Source organism: Podarcis filfolensis, assembly GCF_964270895.1.
Source record: "Podarcis filfolensis genome assembly, chromosome: 7".
In the NCBI taxonomy this organism is placed as follows: Eukaryota; Metazoa; Chordata; class Lepidosauria; order Squamata; family Lacertidae; genus Podarcis; species Podarcis filfolensis.
Window position 1 is genome coordinate 44176045 of NC_139603.1, and position 21915 is coordinate 44197959.

General features: G+C 39.8%; 2 protein-coding genes across 3 annotated transcripts in view; one reads left to right on the forward strand and one right to left on the reverse strand.

The window, feature by feature from the left end:
- The window catches only part of LAMA1 (laminin subunit alpha 1), an 86945-nt gene extending 81493 nt beyond the window's left edge, over positions 1-5452 (forward strand). The window contains exons 60-63 of the mRNA XM_083622435.1: positions 764-917; positions 1731-1864; positions 3816-4038; positions 4952-5452. Coding sequence (XP_083478561.1) covers positions 764-917; positions 1731-1864; positions 3816-4038; positions 4952-5112 — 672 coding nt within the window. The 3' untranslated portion in view covers positions 5113-5452. The remainder of the gene's footprint in view (positions 1-763; positions 918-1730; positions 1865-3815; positions 4039-4951) is intronic.
- A 1430-nt stretch (positions 5453-6882) lies between these two features.
- The window catches only part of ARHGAP28 (Rho GTPase activating protein 28), a 64361-nt gene continuing 49328 nt past the window's right edge, over positions 6883-21915 (reverse strand). For both annotated transcript variants that reach the window (XM_083622584.1, XM_083622585.1), the window contains exons 7-15: positions 21212-21303; positions 20420-20497; positions 18692-18854; positions 17519-17601; positions 15883-16080; positions 14064-14207; positions 13104-13228; positions 12593-12651; positions 6883-11249 (exon numbers count right to left, since the gene is read on the reverse strand). In XM_083622584.1, coding sequence (XP_083478710.1) covers positions 11158-11249; positions 12593-12651; positions 13104-13228; positions 14064-14207; positions 15883-16080; positions 17519-17601; positions 18692-18854; positions 20420-20497; positions 21212-21303 — 1034 coding nt within the window. In that variant the 3' untranslated portion in view covers positions 6883-11157. The remainder of the gene's footprint in view (positions 11250-12592; positions 12652-13103; positions 13229-14063; positions 14208-15882; positions 16081-17518; positions 17602-18691; positions 18855-20419; positions 20498-21211; positions 21304-21915) is intronic.

Consider the following 21915-nt stretch of genomic DNA (forward strand, 5'->3'; position numbering starts at 1 on the left):
AAGATCACCACAGCCAACCACAAACAAACAAGCATACCCTAGGCCAACCCCAACCTCTCTCACCACCAAAGGAACACAAGTGAACAACACAAGCACGCTGACACCAAACTCTACATACATTAAGCATAATAGAAACACCGCTACCCGACCCCACCCCCATACATCTCCCCTCCCTCCACCCCCTTTCTTTTTTTCTTTCTTTTTTCTTCTCTCCCTAATGCTTCATCAAATGAAACGGATTTGTAAAAATGTTACATGGAAGAAAAAAATACGAGGCATTACACTTACTGTAAAACAAGAAAACCCTTAATAAAATATTTTTTTTAAAAAATTAGAAATTCACATTTCAGCCCTAGAAGTAGGATTATTGATCTGTTTTTATCTATTACATTTTTTTTCTGCCTTTTTAACAAGCTCAGATATCTGTTTTTCCTCCCCATTTTATTCTCACAACAATCTTGTGAAGTAGGCTAGGCTTAGAGTGTGTGACAGGCCCAAGATTACCCAGCAACCTTCATTGCTTAGTAGAAACGTGAACCCTGGACTCCTCAATGCCGGTCTGGCTCACTAACCACCCTGGTTTGTTTACAGTCTGGACACACTTTATGTGCATTTATGGTGTTTCTTTTATTTTTATGTGCTCACAGCTGTGTTACTAACCCTGATCTTCAGTGATTTACAGTTCTGAAGCAGTAAGGTTTTGTGGTGTGTATGTGTGTGAGATGTATGTACTGCATTAATCATGACACTTAATTGTTTGCAGATTACTCACAGTATCCCTGCATGCATTGGTGGAGTAACCATTAATAGCAAACAAATGGACAAAGAGAGCCCAGTCTCAAATTTTGCTGTGAATAAATGTTACGTTGCAGCCCAGGAAGGAACGTTTTTTGATGGAAGTGGTTTTGCTGCCCTTGGTAAGCAACAGATTGTTTTGCAAACCTTTTTTCCCAAGCAAAAATGAAATAATAAAGTAATATTCCATTATTCTACACTTCCACTCCTGTATTGATCCCCTGCTCCAGTTTTGCTGATTCCCTACTGATAATATGTAAACAGCTATTGCTTAATTCTGAAACATAATTACTTAATTGATCACATTTCAAGTAACTGTTTATTGGTCAGAAAGAAAAATAATAATTGTATTACTAACCATGGAGCAAGTAAAAGCTTTACGATATAGCAAAATTTAGAGGAAGCTTTAATTTGTACTTTCTCCTACAAAACCAAGCCATTTAGCCATTATTTTACATTGGAAGTGTGCCAGGAGGTAACCCATCCTGTCTCGACAGCTGTTTCTGAGCCACTTTTTAAAGGCATTCATCTGTTATAAAATGGATTCTTATCTGGTGTACCTGAAATGTTTTGGGCTACAACTTTCATCAGCCCCAGCCAGCAATAGGGGAAATGACTTTTTTTAGATAGGTTTCACACCATTCGATCAAAGCCCTATTTAACAAACAACCAAAGACTATAAAATGCAACAGCATCATGCACGTATATGTTCTGAGAAGTACTGGTAACTTGTATTGTGACTACCCCAGAACTTTTCAGCAGTCCGTATCTTCCACAGTCAAAAATGTGTATCTACTTTTACCCACATAATCAACATTACATCTTTGGGTATGGTGCAAATTTTGGGTTGCGTTTAATGCAATGCTATATGAACATGACATCAGAGGAAGAATTACTAACTCCCAACTTTGTTATTTCTCTCTCTTTTTAAATAGTTAAGGAAGGCTACAAAGTCCGATCTGACGTTAATGTTACATTTGAGTTCCGCACCACAGCTCTCAATGGAGTTCTTCTGGGAATTAGTAGCGCTAAAGTAGATGCCATTGGATTGGAAATAGTTAATGGCAAGGTGAGTTATAAGGTCGTGTGAAAATGTGCTTGTGAATCAATCTTGACAAATCTGGCAGGGGTCTGTTAATAACAATCAAGGAGAATGCATATGTAATGTGTAATGCTGGAAGAAAAAGCTGGGTCAGTTATTAATATGTGACAGAAAAATGTTGAATGCAGAATTTGTTGTGAATGTAGGTTTGTCCACTAGTTAGCTAGTATGTTTTAGCTATCTCTGTGAATCATACTTCCGTGTTCTCCTACACCAGTGTTTCCTCCCCATTCGCCTCATTCTGAGTATAATACTTATTTCAAAACCGTCTATTTGGGGACTTTAATTAAACAATGAGGAAGTTAAGGTCTCTAAAATAAGATGATGAAAAATGTGAAAGGTTTTTTTAAAGAAACAAAACACCCATTAGACATAAATTCCATGGCTATCGTTTTATAAATATATCCATAATAAACCTGAGAAGCCTAAAACTTAATTATTATTGCAAATGAAGGAAAGCATAAACCATCTTGAGAACCGTCAAAATACATCTAAACAGTTTCAATGAAGCCATCTTCAAAGTACTATTTTAGGTTCCTAGGAATTTTTTCCATTAAACGAAGCTTTTGTGGAATAACTTGAACCCTCTATTACCTCTTTCTGTTTTCTCTGTCCCTCTTTTCTCCTTTGCGCTTTTCAGCTTATACTAAGTGGGACGAGGGGAGGCTTTTGAGTGTGAGCAAATTCATTAATGAATACGTTTCCACACAGAAGGTCAGAGAAGGGGACAATTGTTTCATGGTTTTACCTCCTAGAAAGTTTTGTTAGATCAGGAGAAAGATTAATTTTCCATCGTGGTAAGTACAGGGGATTAGATATGGGCTTTGATGATGCCCCCAACTCTGGGGCAGCCCTCCCACCTGATCTGCCCAGAGTGTGCAGTTGTCCTATTCAGCCCTGCTTACTGCTAGCTTGTGCTCATCCAGAACTGCCTTTTCCTTAGTCACTGGTGGGTCACGGCCACTTTGGCTCCTCTCCCCACCAATAAACACTCATATGAAGGATGTTGATGTAGCAGCAGTAACACTAGCCTTGCCAAGGAAGCCTATTGCAATGCTTCACCCCACCCCACACCCAGCATGAGCCTTCAGCTGGCATCTATCTAGATTCCAAGGAGGCCATGCATGGGAACTCCCCAGCCCCTTAGGGAGCCATCTTGACTGATGACAGTGATGATTCCCATTTATGAGTTGCCTCCTATGCAGCATATCAACGTGATCTCGCAATATAATAAAAACACATACAAAACAATTGCACACATAGAGCCAGTTAACAGCAAGTACGTATATGAAAACAGTTTCAGACCAAATCCGGACACCAGCTGGGATAAGAATCTCTGCTTAGAAGGCTTGTTGAAAGAGATAAGTCTTCAATACATGCCAAAAGGAAAATAGAGGTAGCACGTATCTGATATTTATTGGGATGGATTTCTAAAGGTTAGGTGCTGCGACACTAAAGGCATGATTCTGACATTGTGTGGAGTGGTATGTGCAAGATGCCCTTTCCTGCAAAGAACAGGGATCAGATGGAGATAGAAGAAATGAGGCAATAGTTTAGTTTCTAACATAATAGTTCCTAGGAGAGAAGGCACCCCGCATGCTAGAGTTCTCCTTCAAGGCGGAGTGTTGATCCATCACAAACCCTCAGCCTGGGTTAGAAAAGGCAATTGGGTAGGACTCTAAAAATAGGGATGGCTCCTGGGAGGCCAGTTTGGCCTCTTCCTGATAGGGAATAGTCTCTTGGGCATTACATACTGCTCAACTGTCAAAGCTACCGGCAGTGAGCTTTGAATGAATTACCAACCATTTGGTTAAAATGAAAACTTTCCCACATCATTATTGAGAAATTTGTTATATTTAAAAGAACAAATCTTTTTCTTGCCTTCTTCTATTATTGTTGCATGGCTGCTGCTGTGTAGGTTTTATTCAGTGTCAACAACGGAGCTGGTAGAATAACAGCTACCTATGAGCCCAAAGGCACAACTGGTCTGTGTGATGGACTGTGGCATAAACTCCAAGCAAACAAAAGCAAGCATCGTATTGCTTTGATAGTTGATGGAAACTTGGTTCAGACTGACAATCCACATACACACTCCACCTCTGCAGATACGAACAACCCTATTTATGTTGGAGGATATCCTGGTATGTTGCTTTCCTCATTTTCAAAATGCAGAATTATTATTTTTTTACTTGTTATATTTTCATCCCACCCTTGGTTTGTGTTCTGGCTGACTGGTGGTGCAAATGCCATAAAGCAGCATGAAGTTGGTAAAGTTAGAGAATGTCCTGCTTGATACTTTATTTTCCCATCTCCTCAGAATCTGGTTCAAGCCAGGTTGGGGCTTCATATGAATTAGCAGCTACGTATAAGGGACGTGGGTGGTGCTGTGGGTTAAACCACTGACCCTAGGGCTTGCCAATCAAAAGGTCGGAGTTTGAATCCCCGCGACGGGGTGAGCTCCCGTTGCTCGGTCCCTGCTCCTGCCAACCTAGCAGTTCGAAAGCACATCAAAGTGCAAGTAGATAAATAGGTACCACTCCGGCGGGAAGGTAAACGGCGTTTCCGTGCGCTGTTCTGGTTTGCCAGAAGCGGCTTAGTCATGCTGGCCATGACCCGGAAGCTGTACACCGGCTCCCTCGGCCAATAAACCGAGATGAGCACTGCAACCCCAGAGTCGTCTGCGACTGGACCTAAAGGTCAGGGGTCCCTTTACCTTTTTTTAATAAGCCCATTTAGAACCCATCATGGGTATAGGCACTCCCTACAGTCCCCAAATTGCTGTCTGGTAACTAGTGCTGTGGCAGAAGGCCTGTTTCTCTCCCGCCCTTTAGTCTGGAGTTTCCTTTGTGCATATAGACCCCTTGGGTCCTGCAATGGAAATCCTGTTGATGGTAAAGGGGAGAGGGGAACTACTGCAGGCTGTGAGGGGTTTTTTTTTACTTGGTAGTGTACAATCGAGGACTTACTGGAAGCTGTCAAGCCATTTCTAATGTACAATTTTAATCTCCTCCTAACAGCAAACAGGCTCACTGTGTTCTTTCATTTGTTTTCTAGCTGATGTAAAACAAAACTGCTTGACCAGTAAGAGCTCATTCCGAGGGTGTTTGAGAAACCTTATCCTGCTTAAAAGCCAACAGGCAGAAGCCTTTGACTTCAGTGAAGCCTTTGACCTGCATGGAGTTTTTCCACATTCCTGCCCTGGGGCTGAACAGTGAACGGTCCATCTTTAGATGTTTCATCTGTTTTTAATGGAGGGAAAATGTTTTTAATGATAATCCTGGTCTCAGCGATATCCATGTATTTTCCAACTCAGGACAACTGTTTTTAACCAGAACTTCTACGATACCACATTTAATTTTTAAAGTCTCTTTGTACAACAGATACCTCTACTAAAATGTTAACAGCATTGAGTACTGGTTTTCATTTTGGGTGAAATTTGTTTCTTTCTCTCCCCACCCCCACCCAAAGTGTTTACAGTGTATCTTCTGCTGATTTGTTGTGACAGTATTTCATTTGGCGTATATTGGTTTTTCTATAATAAAGCTATAAAATGGGGCCCCATGCAGTAAAACATTATTTCAGGCTGTGTGTGTTTTGTAGCTGTAAAATGTGACTCAGAAAAAATGTTAGGTAAAGGCACAAGCTGGAGGAATTTAGTAGGAAGTCAATGCTAAAATCTTGAGCAGATTCTGACCATAGCATTTCAGTAAATCACATCTGAACGCTACCGCTGAAAACTTCACACTGGTAATGCTGCTAATAATTTGTATTCTGTATAGAAAAGAAGCTCAGCTGGAAGCCGAGTATGTAAATTGCTCCCTCACACTTAGAGAGGGGCCAGGGTGCAGAGCCAGTTCTACTTGACCTATGCTGAAGCAAGTGCATATCCTTAGTGGCCATTTGCTATGCAGATGCTCCCCATTTATATTGCAATGAAAGCACTGGAGGCATAATGCTAAGGTTCCTGTTGGTGCTGTGCATTTCTGCAGCCCTTGTCACAGACAGATGAGAGAGTTGGCAATCAGCAGAATCACATGGTACAACTTTTCCCTGGACTAGATAACATTTAGGATTGTAGATGTGGAGGTTTGCATGTTTGAATGTTCTCCCACAAAAATGTCCTGCAAATAGAAAACTATCGTGCTAAGGAGAAGCCTGGACAACAGATCTTCATCACAGAATCCTAGAGTTGGAAGGGATCATAAAGGTCATCTTGCCTAATCCCCCTGCAGTTCAGGAATCTTGCTGAATGTGGGGCTGGAACCCACAACCCTGATGCTCTACCAACTGAGCTATTTATATTTGCTGTGTTCTGGGAATGACTTGCAGACAGTGCTGTTTTTCTGTTAACAACATTTTCCATCCCTCTCCAGAGCATTTGTAACAACTGAGGCCCATAGATCTCATGTACTGCGTTCTGGAAGACTCTGATTGGCAGGTCACGTATATAGCCTGGTGTCATTGGTTCACTTTTTGAAGTGGACTAGAAGATATAAAAGGTAAAAAATCTTATTTGGATTGCTTCATTATTATTTGGTTTTATAAATATAGTTTCTAGTTATGAATTAGTAAAGCACCCATGTTTCCTTCAGAACTTAATAATGCTTAATGCAGCTGATACGAGACCACTGGTTTCCAGAAGTGAGGCTGCAATCCTAATCCCTTACCTGGCAGTAAACCCCACCGAATTCAATGGGACTTCCATCTGAGAACATGGTTAGGGTTGCAGCCAAAGTCTGTAATATCTGTTAGAATCTAAATTTATTCTGGGAGCACTCAACTAATTTGGAAAGCTTAATGTCTTCTTAAAACCCCTTTTAAGGAGTTGATAGGCATGTTTGTTTGATTTTGGAGTGTAGGTTGGTTTTCTTTGCAGCAGATCACATCATGAACCATTAACTAAATTCACTGGGATTAATTCTTCCAAGCATAAGACAACATTTTCATGCCTCCAAAAATCCTGGCCATCTAATACACAAACAAGACACAACAAAATATCTTATTTATTTGGTTTAGGAATACAAGATTAATCTAAGTAGGCCTATATATCAAGTCCTTTTTATGCATTTCACTTTTAAGTCACTCATTTTCAGGAAGCCATGTTTTAAATACAAGATGCAAGAAAGAATGTAAGAGGTTTAGTTGATAGCATTTTAATTGTTTTCCTGAATTAAGTACACACATGCTCTACTTTCTAAATCCTCTGTGTTTAGTCAGAATGCTGTAATCAAACATTCACAACAGATGGTCAATGAAAACAAATGCTAACAGATTTCATTTTAAAGGAGTGTTTAAATACTACTAGAGTATTATTATTTTTTAAGGACTGCTTTAAAAAATGATATGCCTCTGACATTAGCTTCCAGCTGAATTCAGTATGAACAGAAATGAAAGTGCAGAGGTTGGGTTTTTTAATCTAGTACAATACTTAAGACATTTAACACGTTAAACATTAGCTAAAGTCCAGATTTAACCATGGAAAAGAACACAATAAAACTGCAGAATGATAGTTTCCCCTCCCTATATAATAGAAAAATGGATGTTGCAATAGAAGGGAATGCCTGCAGCTATACAAATATTAGAATCTGGGTTTGGGGGGGCATCCTTGCCTTCTGTCAAATGAATTGGAGGAAAAGAGCAGCCAATGCACACTTGCCTTCATGCAGCCAGGACAACAGCAGTGTGTAGGTGCAGGTCACTAGCTGTACCTGCTGTCAGCTAGGCTGAAGGGAAGCAAGCAGCTTTTTGTTTGCTTCTCTTTACTTGCTTCTCTCTATTCTGATAGGTGGGGGAAAATTGGGTTGTGGGGATAAGCACCATTAGGAACATTACCCCAGAGCCCAATTTCACTTTCCACCTAAGATAATATATGGTACAAGTGATACTGTTTGCTTGCAACCTAAAGGGGTGTATGTGTCTACTATACATTTTGGAAAGTTGTTAAGCTATCGTAACCAAATTTTGCATGATGCTTCCTGAGATCAAGGAGCAGGCTTTTTCATCCTGTTAGATGAATCAAGATGCCCTCATGAACCTTTTAAAACTGCACTTATTTTAACCACTGATGTCAGAACTGCAGTGATTTTTTTGGTTCCTCAGAATTCCCAAGCAAGGCCAGGTATGCAAGGCTGCTAGTGTTTATAAAAAGAACAAAGTTGGCTTGATTACGTGAATAATTTGCCCACCTCTCCTGGAGTCCTTTAACTGACAATGGGAGAGTATCCTTTGCAGCTTAAGAGCTGACCAAATTGACAGCTAGAGCTCTCCAGTATCTGTTTACTTCCATCCCAGTGTCTGTCTTCCACTGAGGAAAGTTTTGTAGTTTCTGATGCACTGTGGTGTAGGTTAGAAGAGGCAAGTGTGGTTGGCACAGCACCTTCCCAGTTGTGCTACCCCATCTTGACCCTGATCAATGGCTCAGTTGAGAAACTGGGTTCAAATCTTCCATAGGGTAGAAAGGAAAATATGGGAAGATGGCTCTTTCCATGACCATACAGATATGAGTAGTTGACAAACTGAAATGGAAAGCATTGGAAAGAAGCACTGGTGGAAAATACTTGGTCATGTGCAGAGAGGTAAATAGTGGCACAGGAAATAAACACTGATATAGTTCCATCTGATTGAAAGTTGGGTAGTTAGATAAAAGACAACCATTGTGTGAACCAGATAGCACTTCATGACACTGAAGGGAAAAGAGCTTCGGCTGTTAAAAACACACAGATAAGCTTATAACACATGAACATCAAAAAAGACCAGGTTGGAAAGGTATAGTCAAGGAGCGGAAAATGCATTCTCTTAACCTTGCCTTTCACTCCTGTGGCAATTTAGCACAGGTTCATACATGCAAATAAAAATTAATAATAACTCAGTAAGCTTGTAGTGAAGGGAAAGTAGAACCCACAAGCTGAATGTCCCCACATTTTGCCCCCAAGCTGTATGCACACCTCCAGAGGGGAAGTTCAGTTAGCACTGATCACATGTAGTGGGGAAGCGGCTGGTGAAATCCACCCACCCCAGTGAACAGCTGATCAGGGCAGACTGGGTATTTGGGTCCTTTTGGATTAAATGCAAAGGTGCTGAGCATGTATTAGTCTAAAAAAAAATAATACAATGAGGTAGTTTGCACTGTTAAGACATGAGCAACTGATTGTTATAGAATGTTCCAGTACTTCACTTGATCTTAGCCGAAAGACTGAGAAGCCTTTTAAGACATTTATTCTGTTTTGTACAATCACAGGCTCTCCACTCACTTCTGGGCACACAACAGAGCTTTCTCTCCTGTCCCCTCCAACTCCCTGCATGCCTTCAAAATCAGCACATAAGGAGAGTCCTGCTGGTGCAGCATTGGATACAGCCCACGGAGTGTAAACTTTGTGCCATCTCTGCCTAATATCCCTCTAAATGTTTTGAATTGTCCCCCTATATCCAAAAGTTACTACATCAATATATGCTACATTGATTTCATTTAATGAAATCAATGGCATTCTGATTATTCAATGCCATCCGGAAAAAAACTATGCCGAGGCCTATTGAGTTAGTGCACTTGCTAGTTATAGCTCAAAATACCCACCCTTCTTCCTTTCCATGGCCCACAGCCCAGCTTTTTAAGAGAAAACCAAACCACATTGAATTAACTGTGTAATAAGTATTTGAATTTAAATGAGATTCTGCTTTGCATCTTATGAGGTTTACCAAAAAACCCACAAAAATCTTTCTACAGATAGGAATAAAAATGGAAATATAGATTCATGCTGCAGAACTAGCCTCCTATTGCAACCATCAGTCAGTTAATACCTCTCATTGGACATCCAAATTTCTCCCTAAATCTATTTAATTCAACTTAATTCAAGGCTTGATTCAGCCAACATTAGGCAATTTTCTTTTTCTTGTTATGCAAGAGATTTAAACACATAATTCTCCAGTTAAAAGTGCTCAGTGTTGTCTGGATTTCCCCAAAGTTTATACACGTAGCCTTCAATGTTTTGAGACCTTTAATACAAGTCTGGGGACTCATTTCTCTTTTTTATCCATATATTTCTATGGTGATAGTGCTGCAGTTGTGACCCATCTTAGATCAGGCTGGGACCTGATAGTGAAGGGGTAGCCAATGTGGAACTGACACCTTCTATTATCCTTAAGCTATTGATCATGCTGGCAGTGGCTGGTGAGAGCTGCAATCTGAAACATCTACTTCTGCAGTAATGGGCCCTGACCCAACAGATGAAAACCAATGGTCTAAAATGCCTCTTACTAAAAACACACTTCATTAAGGCTCTGATTAAAAGAATCTAAGATCACTTCTCCCATATTTCTAAAAAAGTGAAAGAGAAGCCATTGTTTTAAACACTGTTGGTTCAAAATTAAAAGGCAAAAGAAATAAAAGGAGGAATGGGCACCTGTCAAATAAGTCATCACATCTCATAGGCTGAGAATGCTTAACAGTATGGCTGGTTTTTTAAAGCAGATTTGAAAATTTCATAAACAATCAAGGCCTCCATCTATCATTTCGTTCTTTCCAAGTGGTTCACGTGTAGCTCAGTCAATAGCACAGTATGTGAAATGAATGTGTTACAAATCAACTTGTATTATTTGTTACACATTAATTTGAACATTGGTAAAGTCAGAGAAATGCCATTAAAATGCTGAATACCTATATGTTTATATACATGCACAGTAAATTAACAGTAAAAAAAATGCCTTTACACAGTAGTTTCCCCCTTCTCATTGGCAGTAGTAATAAGAACTGAGGCACAGGTATTAACATTTGACAATAAAAGCTTTTCTTTCAACATGAATAAGTTGTCACAGAATTTTGGCACTGCCTTTTTCCATATTGAATGATACTTCCTCTTTTCCTCTGACCATCTTGTTATTAGTGGTTCATCCTTTGTCTCCTGGGAGGCCTCAGAATTTATTCCATATAAAAGGCAGGTGGCAAGATAGGGAAAAAAAATCCAGTTTTTTATATTCTGTTAAACAAAAAGTTCTATCTATATTCCTTCATGTCAGTTGAAACAGGCACCAGTAAAACCAGTATTAAAATGTACTCATTTCAAAATAAATTATTATAACAAACCCTAAGGTTGGGTTGTATGATGCATTGGAAGGGACAATATTATAAAATATGTTCAGAAGATCATGCAGAGTAGCAACTACTTTGGTTTCATCCTTAGCAAGATGGCTCTTCTTCATGTGGAAGCTTTCCAACCATTCTTTTGGCATTTTCAGAAGTGATTTGCCAAGGTGTCTTTTTACAAGTTTCAACTTATTTTTGGTTTTATCACCCATTCCGCTTGAGGATTTGCATGGTAAACATCCAGCATGTAAGCATCTGGATCCAAACAGTGCTGTCCTGAAAGAAACATAGGATTAAAAAAAGAGTTTTTAGATTTGTTTATAAGCTGTGGTAGATTTTTATAATTCAGGGACAGGAAACCTGTAGCACGTTGTATACTGCTTGGAGTACAACTGTCGTCAGCCCCCACCAGAAGGCTAATAGTCAAGGATGACAAGAGCTGCAGTTCAGCAACAACTGGAAGGCTACAGATTTCCTTCTCCCTGTTCCAATATAAATCCTCCATAGCTGTAATATGTGAATTCTACATTTCCTGAAATATCTCCTTTTGCCTTTGAATGATGCTCGAAATTCAGTAAAACCATCAGGGTACAGGAACTCCCATAACTGCAGTAAACGCCACAAATATTTATCTGCTGGCCTTGTAGTTTCTGTTTGATCTGGGGACTCTCTAAACAGTTAAAATGTGTTCCAATCACATTTTAGGTTTTAGGAAAAACAGGGGGATTGGGGCATAAGGAAGAACAAATTCATTTTCTGTGCAATAAATGGACATACGTAAAGGTCTTAAGGGTGTTCCTGCAGACACATAGAAAATGAAAAATTGCACTCTTCCTACCTGTCCCTCAACAAAGCCTGTGAGCAAGAAGTTCTATTTGTTTTTTCATCTTTCACATTCCAAACATATCTTAACGTTTAAAAACTACAACATTATGTACCGTATTTTTTGCACCATAACACTCACTTTTTTCCTCCTAGAAAGTAAGGGGAAATGTCTATGCGTGTTATGGAGTGAATGCCTGCGGGGGAGCAGAGGATCCATGGTTCCCCTTCCTTCCCTCCTCCGTGGTTACAAAGCATGGATCCACATGGATCCTCAGGATTTTTGCATTGGGCTACTCCAAACTCACTGTCAGATCACATGTCTGTGGCCACATCATGAACCACAAAAATCATATATCCACTATTTCGTTTAGAATATTTTTTTTTCTTGTTTTCCTCCTCTAAAAACTACATGCGTGTTATGGTCTGGTGCGTGTTATAGAGCGAAAAATACAGTAAATTTGACTTTAATAATTATTGAAATAATTAGGGTTTTTTTATGCCCATTTTTGTCCCTACTCAGGTTGGGGCCTTGGGCAGATGCTTTTATTACCCACTCTAGCTAGAGTACTGGCAGGAGTACTTTCATGGTAAGCTATACATGAGGCAGCAGAATGAGACTTTTAATGCTACCCCATGATTCCATTATTTCAGTAGTATGTGGCTCATGGGTCAATTTCTCCTGGCAAAGCTAGATGACTCTGCCCTGCTTGCTGCTCATCACAGTTGACTTTAGGTACATATCTAAAAACCAATCTAGAAGACAAGGTTGTTATTGTTTCGATTTAAGCACTAACCTATATTTCCTCCGATTTCATGTAAACTTTGAATCTGCATCTTCTCTGATGATTCGTGGCTAAAAAAGAAAACAAACAAAACATTAACAATCATATCCTCAGACTGCTAGTAGTGGTAAAGTTTAATCTGACGGGATTTTAGCCACCTATGGAGTCCCCTGATGGGCTTGCATCACCTGCCTCCCATAATGGTCTCAGCTGTCGTCATTTGGTGCCCAAAGCCAACAAATTATTGGAAGTTGTTTGATGACTGGTGAAAACAAATTGGGCTGTAAACTGTGTGCCTGCAAAGCAATCACCTGGCTGCTTTACATTGGCCTGAGTCTTGTCAGCTCTTGCATGTGTGAAACTTGCATGTATAACCAGTCAGAAGAATGTAAAGAATGAATGGAAGCTTCTCTCGCTCCTCACACAGTTAGATAAAACTGAAGTTGGAATAATGAAAAGAATAGTATGGTTCTCCTCCAAAATCTTCCCATGAGCTGTTGCTCATCTTCTTGCTTTTACTCACCTGTTTTCACAGTAAAACCGCGCCAGAATATCTTTGGCTTTTGTTTGATTGTTCAGCTGGATTGCCATAGAGACTTTTGAATGCAATGGAGCATGAACTCTTATCACCCCTTCTGGTATATCAGACTGTAGAAACAGAGGAGAAAAACAACTTGCTAAAGTCAACAAATTGGTTGGGCAAAGAATCCTTTTCAAAGGCAGTACCATCCATTGATCTAATATAATATGGGATAGCTGCTAGTCTTCATTTTCTGAAAAGCCCTGGGACCAATGAAAAAGACTCTAAAAGGAACCTGGGGGTGGGGGGGCAGAGATAGGTTGTTCTCCCCCTCCCACCTTTTGCCCTATGGAGCCCAAGCCCAAGCAGAACTTTGATTTGGTGTGTCAGCCAATACCCGCCCAGTGGAACTGCACTGCCTGGAAATAAATTAAGGCATGTCTCATTCATATTTTAACACTTTATGCCCTGCATTTTAGAGAACCCCCCCCCCAAGCAGATAGCAACAGAAAACAATTCAGCTAATGTAAGTTAAAAACAAAATTCAAAGAAACTTTAAAAGCAATAAAAAAAAAACATAAGCAAAATAAAACAATGCTTAAGAAGGGCAAAACCACACAGAACAAAAACACCGAGCAGGGCTTGTGCAAGGAAAGCGCTGAAGGAAGACACCGAGGCATGTCCTAGGCTCCAGCTGATGTCTCAGACTCCACTTGGAGCCCCTTGTATGGAAGGATTGGGGTTCATGCCCGAATTATAATACATCTGTCCTTCAGTAGTTGAAAAGCCTTGCCACTGGCGCAATTCAGTGTGTTGGCTTCATACTATAAAGCCCTAGAACAACCTTCCCTGTATGGTATTCTTTTAATGCCGTTGTTGCGAACTGCCTATGGCATAATTTTTATTTAAAATAAATAAATGCAACTAACTAACCACCACAAACAGTAAAAATATTAATACCACCTCTGTTCTTTCAGGCCTCTCCCGTTCCATAGTTTTTCTTCTCAATAGCCTTCGCACACCCTTGTCAAACATCAGCTGTCTCTTTGTATTGTTTATGGCAGCTTCATTCATCTTTCTCACCTGAGATATCAGAAATGTTGGAACCTAAAAAGAAGGGAGAAAATAAAACTGTGTCTGCATTACAAATTACTTCCTAAAAGCCTTTCCACCCCAGTGCGCGCACACACTCCTGGAACATAATCCTACTGTAGAAAATCCCAGTGTACAATCTTGAAAACAGAGGTCTCATTTCAACTTCCTGAAAAGAAGCATGCAGAATCTTAAGTGGCATTTTCTGCACTATCTCATCAATCATAGCTTTCATCCCTGAAATTGAAGTAACAGTTCTGGCTGTAAATCTACTTATTCAGCTTCTTAATTCTCTACAGAGAAAGGTGGTGAGTCCCTGCAATATCCCCTTTTAAGCCTTTTTCCTACTGCAAAGTTCTTGAACGTATCAATAGTTTTACATGCTAACAGTGCACTTATTACAAAGCTTCAGAAGTCCCATTTGTAACAAGGTGGATCAAGCCCAGCCTTCATGGTCTTGCATAATGACAAATCAAAGAGATTATAGATGAAAAATGCTTGTCACTACTGGGTTATCATTCTTCCAGCTTCTCAGACTTCCTACCTTAGTATTTAGCAAGGATTTGCGAAACCTAAGAGAAAGAAGCTTTAACAAATATATCTTTCATGTGTGCCTCTACTACAGGCTGTTCCCCTGATTTATTACGGTACTTTAAAAGAAATAGTTTGCCTATAAATGCTCTGTGTGCTTTATATTTTGCACTTCGGTCTCTATTTCTGTGAAATTACTAAACATATCTGCATTAGTTCTCAGCCTGGACTTGTTCAGCTTGTATGAAAAATTAGCCACCTCAGCACGAGACTTCTGTGAAACTGAAATTAGCATTTGTAAAAATAGAGACTATGTATTTGCAAGGGTCTCCAAGACTGCAAGACAGAGATTAAGCTGGCATGAAGCCTGTTTTTTTTTTCCGACTGGAAAATGGTACTCAGTATATGCTCAGAGGTGCTTTCTCTTGCCAGCTAGACTGAATGTTCAGAAACAAGTGTGAGAGGTATCACTGATGATCCTCAAAAGTGGATCTTCTTGGTCAAGAAACATGGTCATTTAAATCAAACCTGGAGAAGTAATGTTCATCTCGTATGCAGAGACCAGTATGCAGAAAAGCCAGTATATTGCTGTGCAACAACAAGAGGAGTAATCTGGAAATCCTGCAAGTGGGAAAGCTATACCTATATGGAAATTCATTCGTATCTTAATACACAAAAAGAACTATTTTAAATTAAGCCCTAGCTGGCATATTTTTAAAGTAACAGAATTTTATCCATTAAAAAAAAAAATCTTAACTGCTTTGAATTATCAAGGTAACATATTCTCTAGCATCAGTTTTATCTCATATTTGGCAGAGCTTCTTCAGAGTTTGCTTGCATAATTGATTGATTGATTGATTGATTGATTGGATTAATTAATGATATTATTTACAGCCCAGCAACTCTGGGCAGTTTCCAGTACATATAAAAATATAATAAACCATCAGATATGAAAAACTACCCGATACAGGGGTGCCTTCAGAAAAACAAGGAATAAACTCCACAAGCGTTCTCCATCAATGCATTTCCATGTTTTGAAAATATGTGTCTGTTGGATTCTGCCCGGCACCCATCAGTTAAAATCACAGGAGCTCTACGAAGGAGATGTGATAAGTCTATTTAACCTTAATAATAAGACAGAATAAAAACTTTTGCTTACCATCCACAGGATATCCTGATATTTAATCAAAAGTCTCACGACATGTGCTGTAGTGGCTGCTGCTAGCATCTCTTCTTGGTTTGCACGTTTGCCTTTGTAGATGAAGAGGTTTGGGGCAACAATCATGGATACATTCCATAAAGTCATTTTGTTTTTCCTTTCATTTGCAACCACCTTCTTCAAGAACTGTAAAAGGGCCTAGTAGAGAGAAGGCTACTCAGACTCAATTTACTGGATCACAGAGACCCTTTAGGGTGTTTCCTGACCTGCATAGCTATTAATTTTATTCAGTTTCGCCAAAGTAAATCATAGAAGTTGGAAGGCACTGTGAGGATCATCTAGTCCAACCCCTTGCAATGCAGGAATCTTTTGCCCAACATGGGGATTGAACCCATGAGCCTGAGATGAAGAGTCTCATGTTCTACTGAGTTACACATAAGCTAGGGACGACTTTTCAATGGATTTAATTATGCTTAGTTCAGTACTGAATTGTGGCACTTGCAAAATAAGCATCAAAGGATGCCTGAAATTAATTAGCACAATCATTCATGAATAGCAAATCAAGGTGCCATTGATGTTATTTAGCAAGTTATTCAATTCGACCTGCATGTACTTCCACTAAACATATTGTGTAAAGATATGTTTCCAAAACAGTGGACATACTGGTGGGATCTGGGCCACTTTCAGGTGGGCCTGAGTGCTGCCACAGCCTCCCAGTGCCTCCTCTCTTGCCACCACAGCCATGCTATAGCCTTTTGACTGGACCAAGGACAGCACCTCCTTGCATGCTGACTAAAGGGTGGCCGGGAGACAAAGAAGTTCCAGGGGAGAGGAGGGAAGGGAGGTCTCTCTCCTTTGAGGGGAAAGGACTAGAGGGGTTGAAGGAATTTAGAAAGTGAGATCAAAGGTTGATATTTATTATTATTAATAATAACAAACAGTATTTTGGGTTGTGAGGAAAAGTTAAAAACTGGGTGTGAAAAAAGAAGGGGAGGAGAAATTACAGGACAGTTAAAAACACATCGAAAGGTATACAACAGTGGAAAGGGCAAAAATATATAAAAGGCCTTCTTCACTTAAGAGTCTCTGCATGGCACATTCTCTGTAAATTGGGATGCAGAGTCACAATACCTTCAGAGCAAAGGTTTGTGCTTAGCATGAGAAAAACTGGATCTATGGAACTCCTTGCCAAAGGAAAATGCTGTGGCAAATAATTTAGTAATTTCCAATGGTGAATTAGATATGAGTAGACAATTATGTCAGTAACTGTCAGCTGATTATGCCAAACTGTCTTCATTTGCCACTAATCTGTGACTGACTCTGCCCTTGCATCACCATTTTGTGACTGGTGGGCTTCAGCCATTTCACGTGAGTGCTGGGGGCGGTGCTGGTATAGAAACAGAGAATCCTTGCTGTGAAGCATTTTTGTAAGCTTGCAAAAGAAGGAGTTCCATTAATTACAGAAATAATTCAACTAGCCTTCTCTACGCTTTCCCCACAGGAAAGCCTTTTCCCGAGCTGAGGAAAGGAAAATGACAAGTTTGGGGAGTTTTTGCTTCTAGGTTCTACATATAGAATTGGCTCGTTTAAAAATAAACAAATACAGATGGCAAACCTCATTGAGCAACGTGCCTACCTTGGCTGCGTCCCTGCTGGCATCGGGAAGCAACATGATCAGCAAATGCAAAGCTTGCAGCTGTAATTTGACTTTGGAGATTTCTAAGAATAAAATGATGGGGGGGAGTCTGTTAAAGAACCATCTGGGGGAAAGCCAACACTTTATATTTATATTTGGGTTTTTTTTTAAAAAAAAATACCGCAATACCTAAGATACTGGCTTTGGGCTGGATGCAAAAGCCCATACAATGTCGTCTTCTAGTACAACTGAACTTTACCCCTTCTTCCCTCTGCATCCACACACCCCAAACTGGCAGAGGAGGGTGGGAAAGGGAACTCCCAGAAGCGCACAAGGGGGGAGGACAGGGGAAATCATTCCCCCAGGCAAACAGAAATGCTTGAGCTAACAGAGTGATCTCCTTAGCTCTGCATTTAACCTCTCAATTTAATCCTACACACAGCAGGTTGTATTAAATGAACTTTTACGCATCGAAATTAACAGCCACGATTAACTCAAGTCCATTAATTTCTGCATGTCTACTCTGAGTAAAAGTTAGTCGATTGCAACCCAGTTACTTGAATGTAAGTCCCCAAAAAACTAAGTGGGATTTACTCAAGAGTAAACATTCTCTCTCTTCTTTACACACGCTATCAGGCTGATAATCCTACATAAATTAAATCAGAAAATGTTCTGGTTTTCAAAGGAGCAAGTCTCTTAGAAGGAAGCCTTGTATTCAGGGACAAATTCCCTTCATACTTTATCCTTTGGGTCACGAGCAGGACATCTTTCACTGCAGGCTTCCCATCAACTCTTCTTTGATATCTCAGAAAGCCTGCCCTGGAGTTCAAAGCAGTCTTCTGTAGAACATAGCACATATCAGTCTCAAGGTAAAACAATATAATTCACTTTCAAATATTTTTGTGTGCGTCACATTGTTTAACGGTGTTCAGGCCCCAGTTATCATTAGGTCATAGATTTATTGTTCTGTTAGTCTCAGTTCACCATATAAACTCATCTCTGTAAATATATATTTGGATTGCCATTTTCTGGCAGATTTAAGTCTTCAAATGGTCTGTATTCAGGGTCTTATATTGACTGGAGGATGCAGAGACAATGTATGAAGTTTTTCCTGCTCCCTCTGACTTGCTTTTAAAAACAACAATTCAACAACTTTAATTCCATTCTACTTACTTTCCACTAAAGTGATGAAAGCAGGCAGATATTCCACAGTGAAGAGTGGGCTTGGAAGGTCTCGTATAAACATCTTCAGCAGACCTGCTGCATCATTGTTGCGTACCTGATCCCAGTCAAATGTATCTTCATCAAATTTTGCTTCAATTTCTTGGCGAAGGCTCTACAGGACAAGACAAAAATGGCATTTATAAATTACTGCTAATAAAGAGAATTCTGCCTTTTTAATTTTGCCATATCCTGTTTGGCAAGAATGTAACATCCTGAATCAAAGCACACACTAGAATAAAAATAAACAAATCTTTCTCTTATTAAATTTAAGCTTCTGAAAATCATCTTATATGGCTTGAATATGATCTAGTACCTATTCAGGTAGCTTTTTTTTTTTAAAAAAGCCATAATTCTCAGCTGTTAACTGTCAAAATGCAGACTAACATGCTTTTGTTGGTAGGTGGCAGATGTTCCAATTCAGGGGTGGTCGGTACATGGAGGAAATTAGACACAGCCCTCAGGACACACCCTTTATGTGCCAAAACAATAAATATTAGGCACAAGGGAACTCCAACTTGGGACTCGGGCAACAAATCCCAAATATTTTTATTCCCCACACCACTAAGACAGAAAATGTGTGCAGTCACTGACATAAGCTGGCTGGGTCCTTCCAAAACAAACCAGACAACATTGCTAAAAACAAAAGAAAGACAAGGGCTTTAATTGTGCCTTTTAAGGAGAAAAAATGCAGGGAGGAAACTGATTACAAACAAACCAAAACATAAAAATTTATGTCGCTGGCATGGGCTGAAATGCATCTGGAAAGTTATGTGGCCTAGAATGGAATTCTGATGACTCTCACGTAACCACTTCAAAACCATGTATGTATAAATTTAAAAAACTAGTCATGTTACCCTACTAGTAATTTAATGTTTTTTTAAAAACAACAACACACCACCACCAAAGGACAACTTAAAACTGTATTCGCTAATCATTCTCAAAAGACACAATGTGTAGCAACAGTCTGACTTTGTGTAGTGGTTGGGAGGGAGCTTGAGGAAAAAAAGAAAATAAAGAGTTTTGGTCGGGTTGTTATGAGCAGGATTAGATTTTACATGCTGGTCTTAAGTTCATTGTGGAATATTAAAATTGCTTAAAGAAGAAGTTACAAAAGGGTAGTTACTGCACATCTCATACTGATGTAGGGAAATTAAAAGTCAGGCATGATTATAAAAAATTAGTAAAATATTTCAAGATTTGTGCCTCAAGCAGTTAGAGGCCAAGGGTGCCGAGGAAGTGAATGAGAAGTCATGTGTGGAAACGGGTCTGAGTTCTCCTCCTCCATGTAACAGCCAGGGCAGTATGCATCTGGTCCTTTTTTAAAAATCTGAAATCCCACGACTGAGCTGAGGCCTTGGTGAGTGAGGAGCACTGAATTTAGTCCCACCTCCCTTGGTTGCCAGCTTGCATTTTCAGTGTCAATAGCTGCTCTTCAACAATGAAACCTTGTCTCCTAAGTATTTTATCTTCATTCTTTTCCCCATCTTGGTCACACACTGTCCAGTTTAGCTGAATCTTGACCTATCACTTTCAGTGGGCTTGAGTTCAAGCAAGTACTAGTTAAATAAAATAGATTTATGCAGCCTTACACAAGCAAATGCTTTTATACAGCTTGCCCACTTTCTGTCTTTGAAAGCTTCATTGGTCTTTTAAAATAGGTGAGAAAAACCTACGTACTTTAACTCTTGAAGCAGATCCAGGCACTCGAAGAATTCCTTCTGTTTCCAGACCTGTCTCTTCAAGCTTGAGCAACAGCTAAAGTACCACAGACAAAAGATACTGTTTGTTGATGCAGAAATGAAACATTCACAATTTGTTGAACAGTCAAGTCTCTGAAAACATGAAATGGTAAGGCTGCAAAGCTAGCATAAGAGTTAGTAATTTTTCTGTCATTGGCTAGATAGCTTCCACTATTTTTAGTAGTTAGATACTCCAGTCACTGTACAGCTTTTTATACAAGAAGATCCTAGTTTTTAAGTGAAATTAAAGAACAAAGTATCTCATGGCATCTTGAGGATCAAAAATGTAATAAATGTCAACAAATGCCATAAAACCCTAAACCAGGGGTCACCAACCTAAGGCCCATGGGCTGGAAGAGGCCCACGGAGATCGTTTGACCGGCCCATGAGCTGCCCCCGATCTGAGCTGCCCGCTCGCATGCTGCACTAGAGTGGCGCTGTGTGGCGCAGGGACTCGCTTCCGCGGTGCTGGAAATCCAAAGGGCATGAGAGGTAGATCTTGAGATATGGGCAGTTTGGTACAAGTAAAAGTAATCCTCACTTCACCTGGTCCCATTTTTTTAGGGCATTAAAGGTCATCGCCAGCACATTGAATTGGATTAATTATATGAGAAGTCACCCCAGTTATTTTCCCCAAACCTCACAATAAAGATTCAAGCTCAAATGCATCTAAAGTGAAAGATACATTTACACAAAGAGGGAGGAACTGAAGTCAGTTTGCTCCACTCACTTTCTGAAAGATGAGAGGAACTTTTATTCCAGGAATCTTCTTCTGATCATTTTCCAGCAGGACTGCTAGTGGAACACCAAAAAGGCCATTTTCTTTAGAAAGAGAATTTAAAATGAGTGATTAATAACATGTTGCTGATAAATGGCATGAATTACTTGCATATCAGTTAAAGGAACAACCAAAGAAAAGAAAAAAATCTCCACAATAAATAGGGGGAAATTATACAGTAAAATCCTGTGAAGCACTATCAATTTACGTTCTATAAGTCAACAAACCTAAGAGTTACTTCATCCAGCCCACATTCTACCAGCTTCTCTGCTCTAATATCATTGGGGACTTTGTCAAAAGCCTTACTGAATCCAAGCTACACTACATCCACAGCATTCCCTAGATCCATCAAGCTTGTAATTTGTATCAAAAAAGAAATTAGATTCGTTTGCCCATGCTGGGTCTTAGAAATCACAGCATCTTTTTCTAACTGCTCACAGACTGACTTTGTGATGATCTTTCCTGGTATCAACGCCAAGCTCACCAGTCTGGAGTTACCTGGATCCTGTTATTTCCCTTTTTTTGAAGATGGGGACATCTTTTGCCCACCTCTAGACTGCAGGGACCTGTTCTCCAAGAATTCACAAAGATTATGGACAGAGGCTCTGAGATTACACCCATAAGTTTCTTTAGCACCCTTGGGTGCACCTCACCAG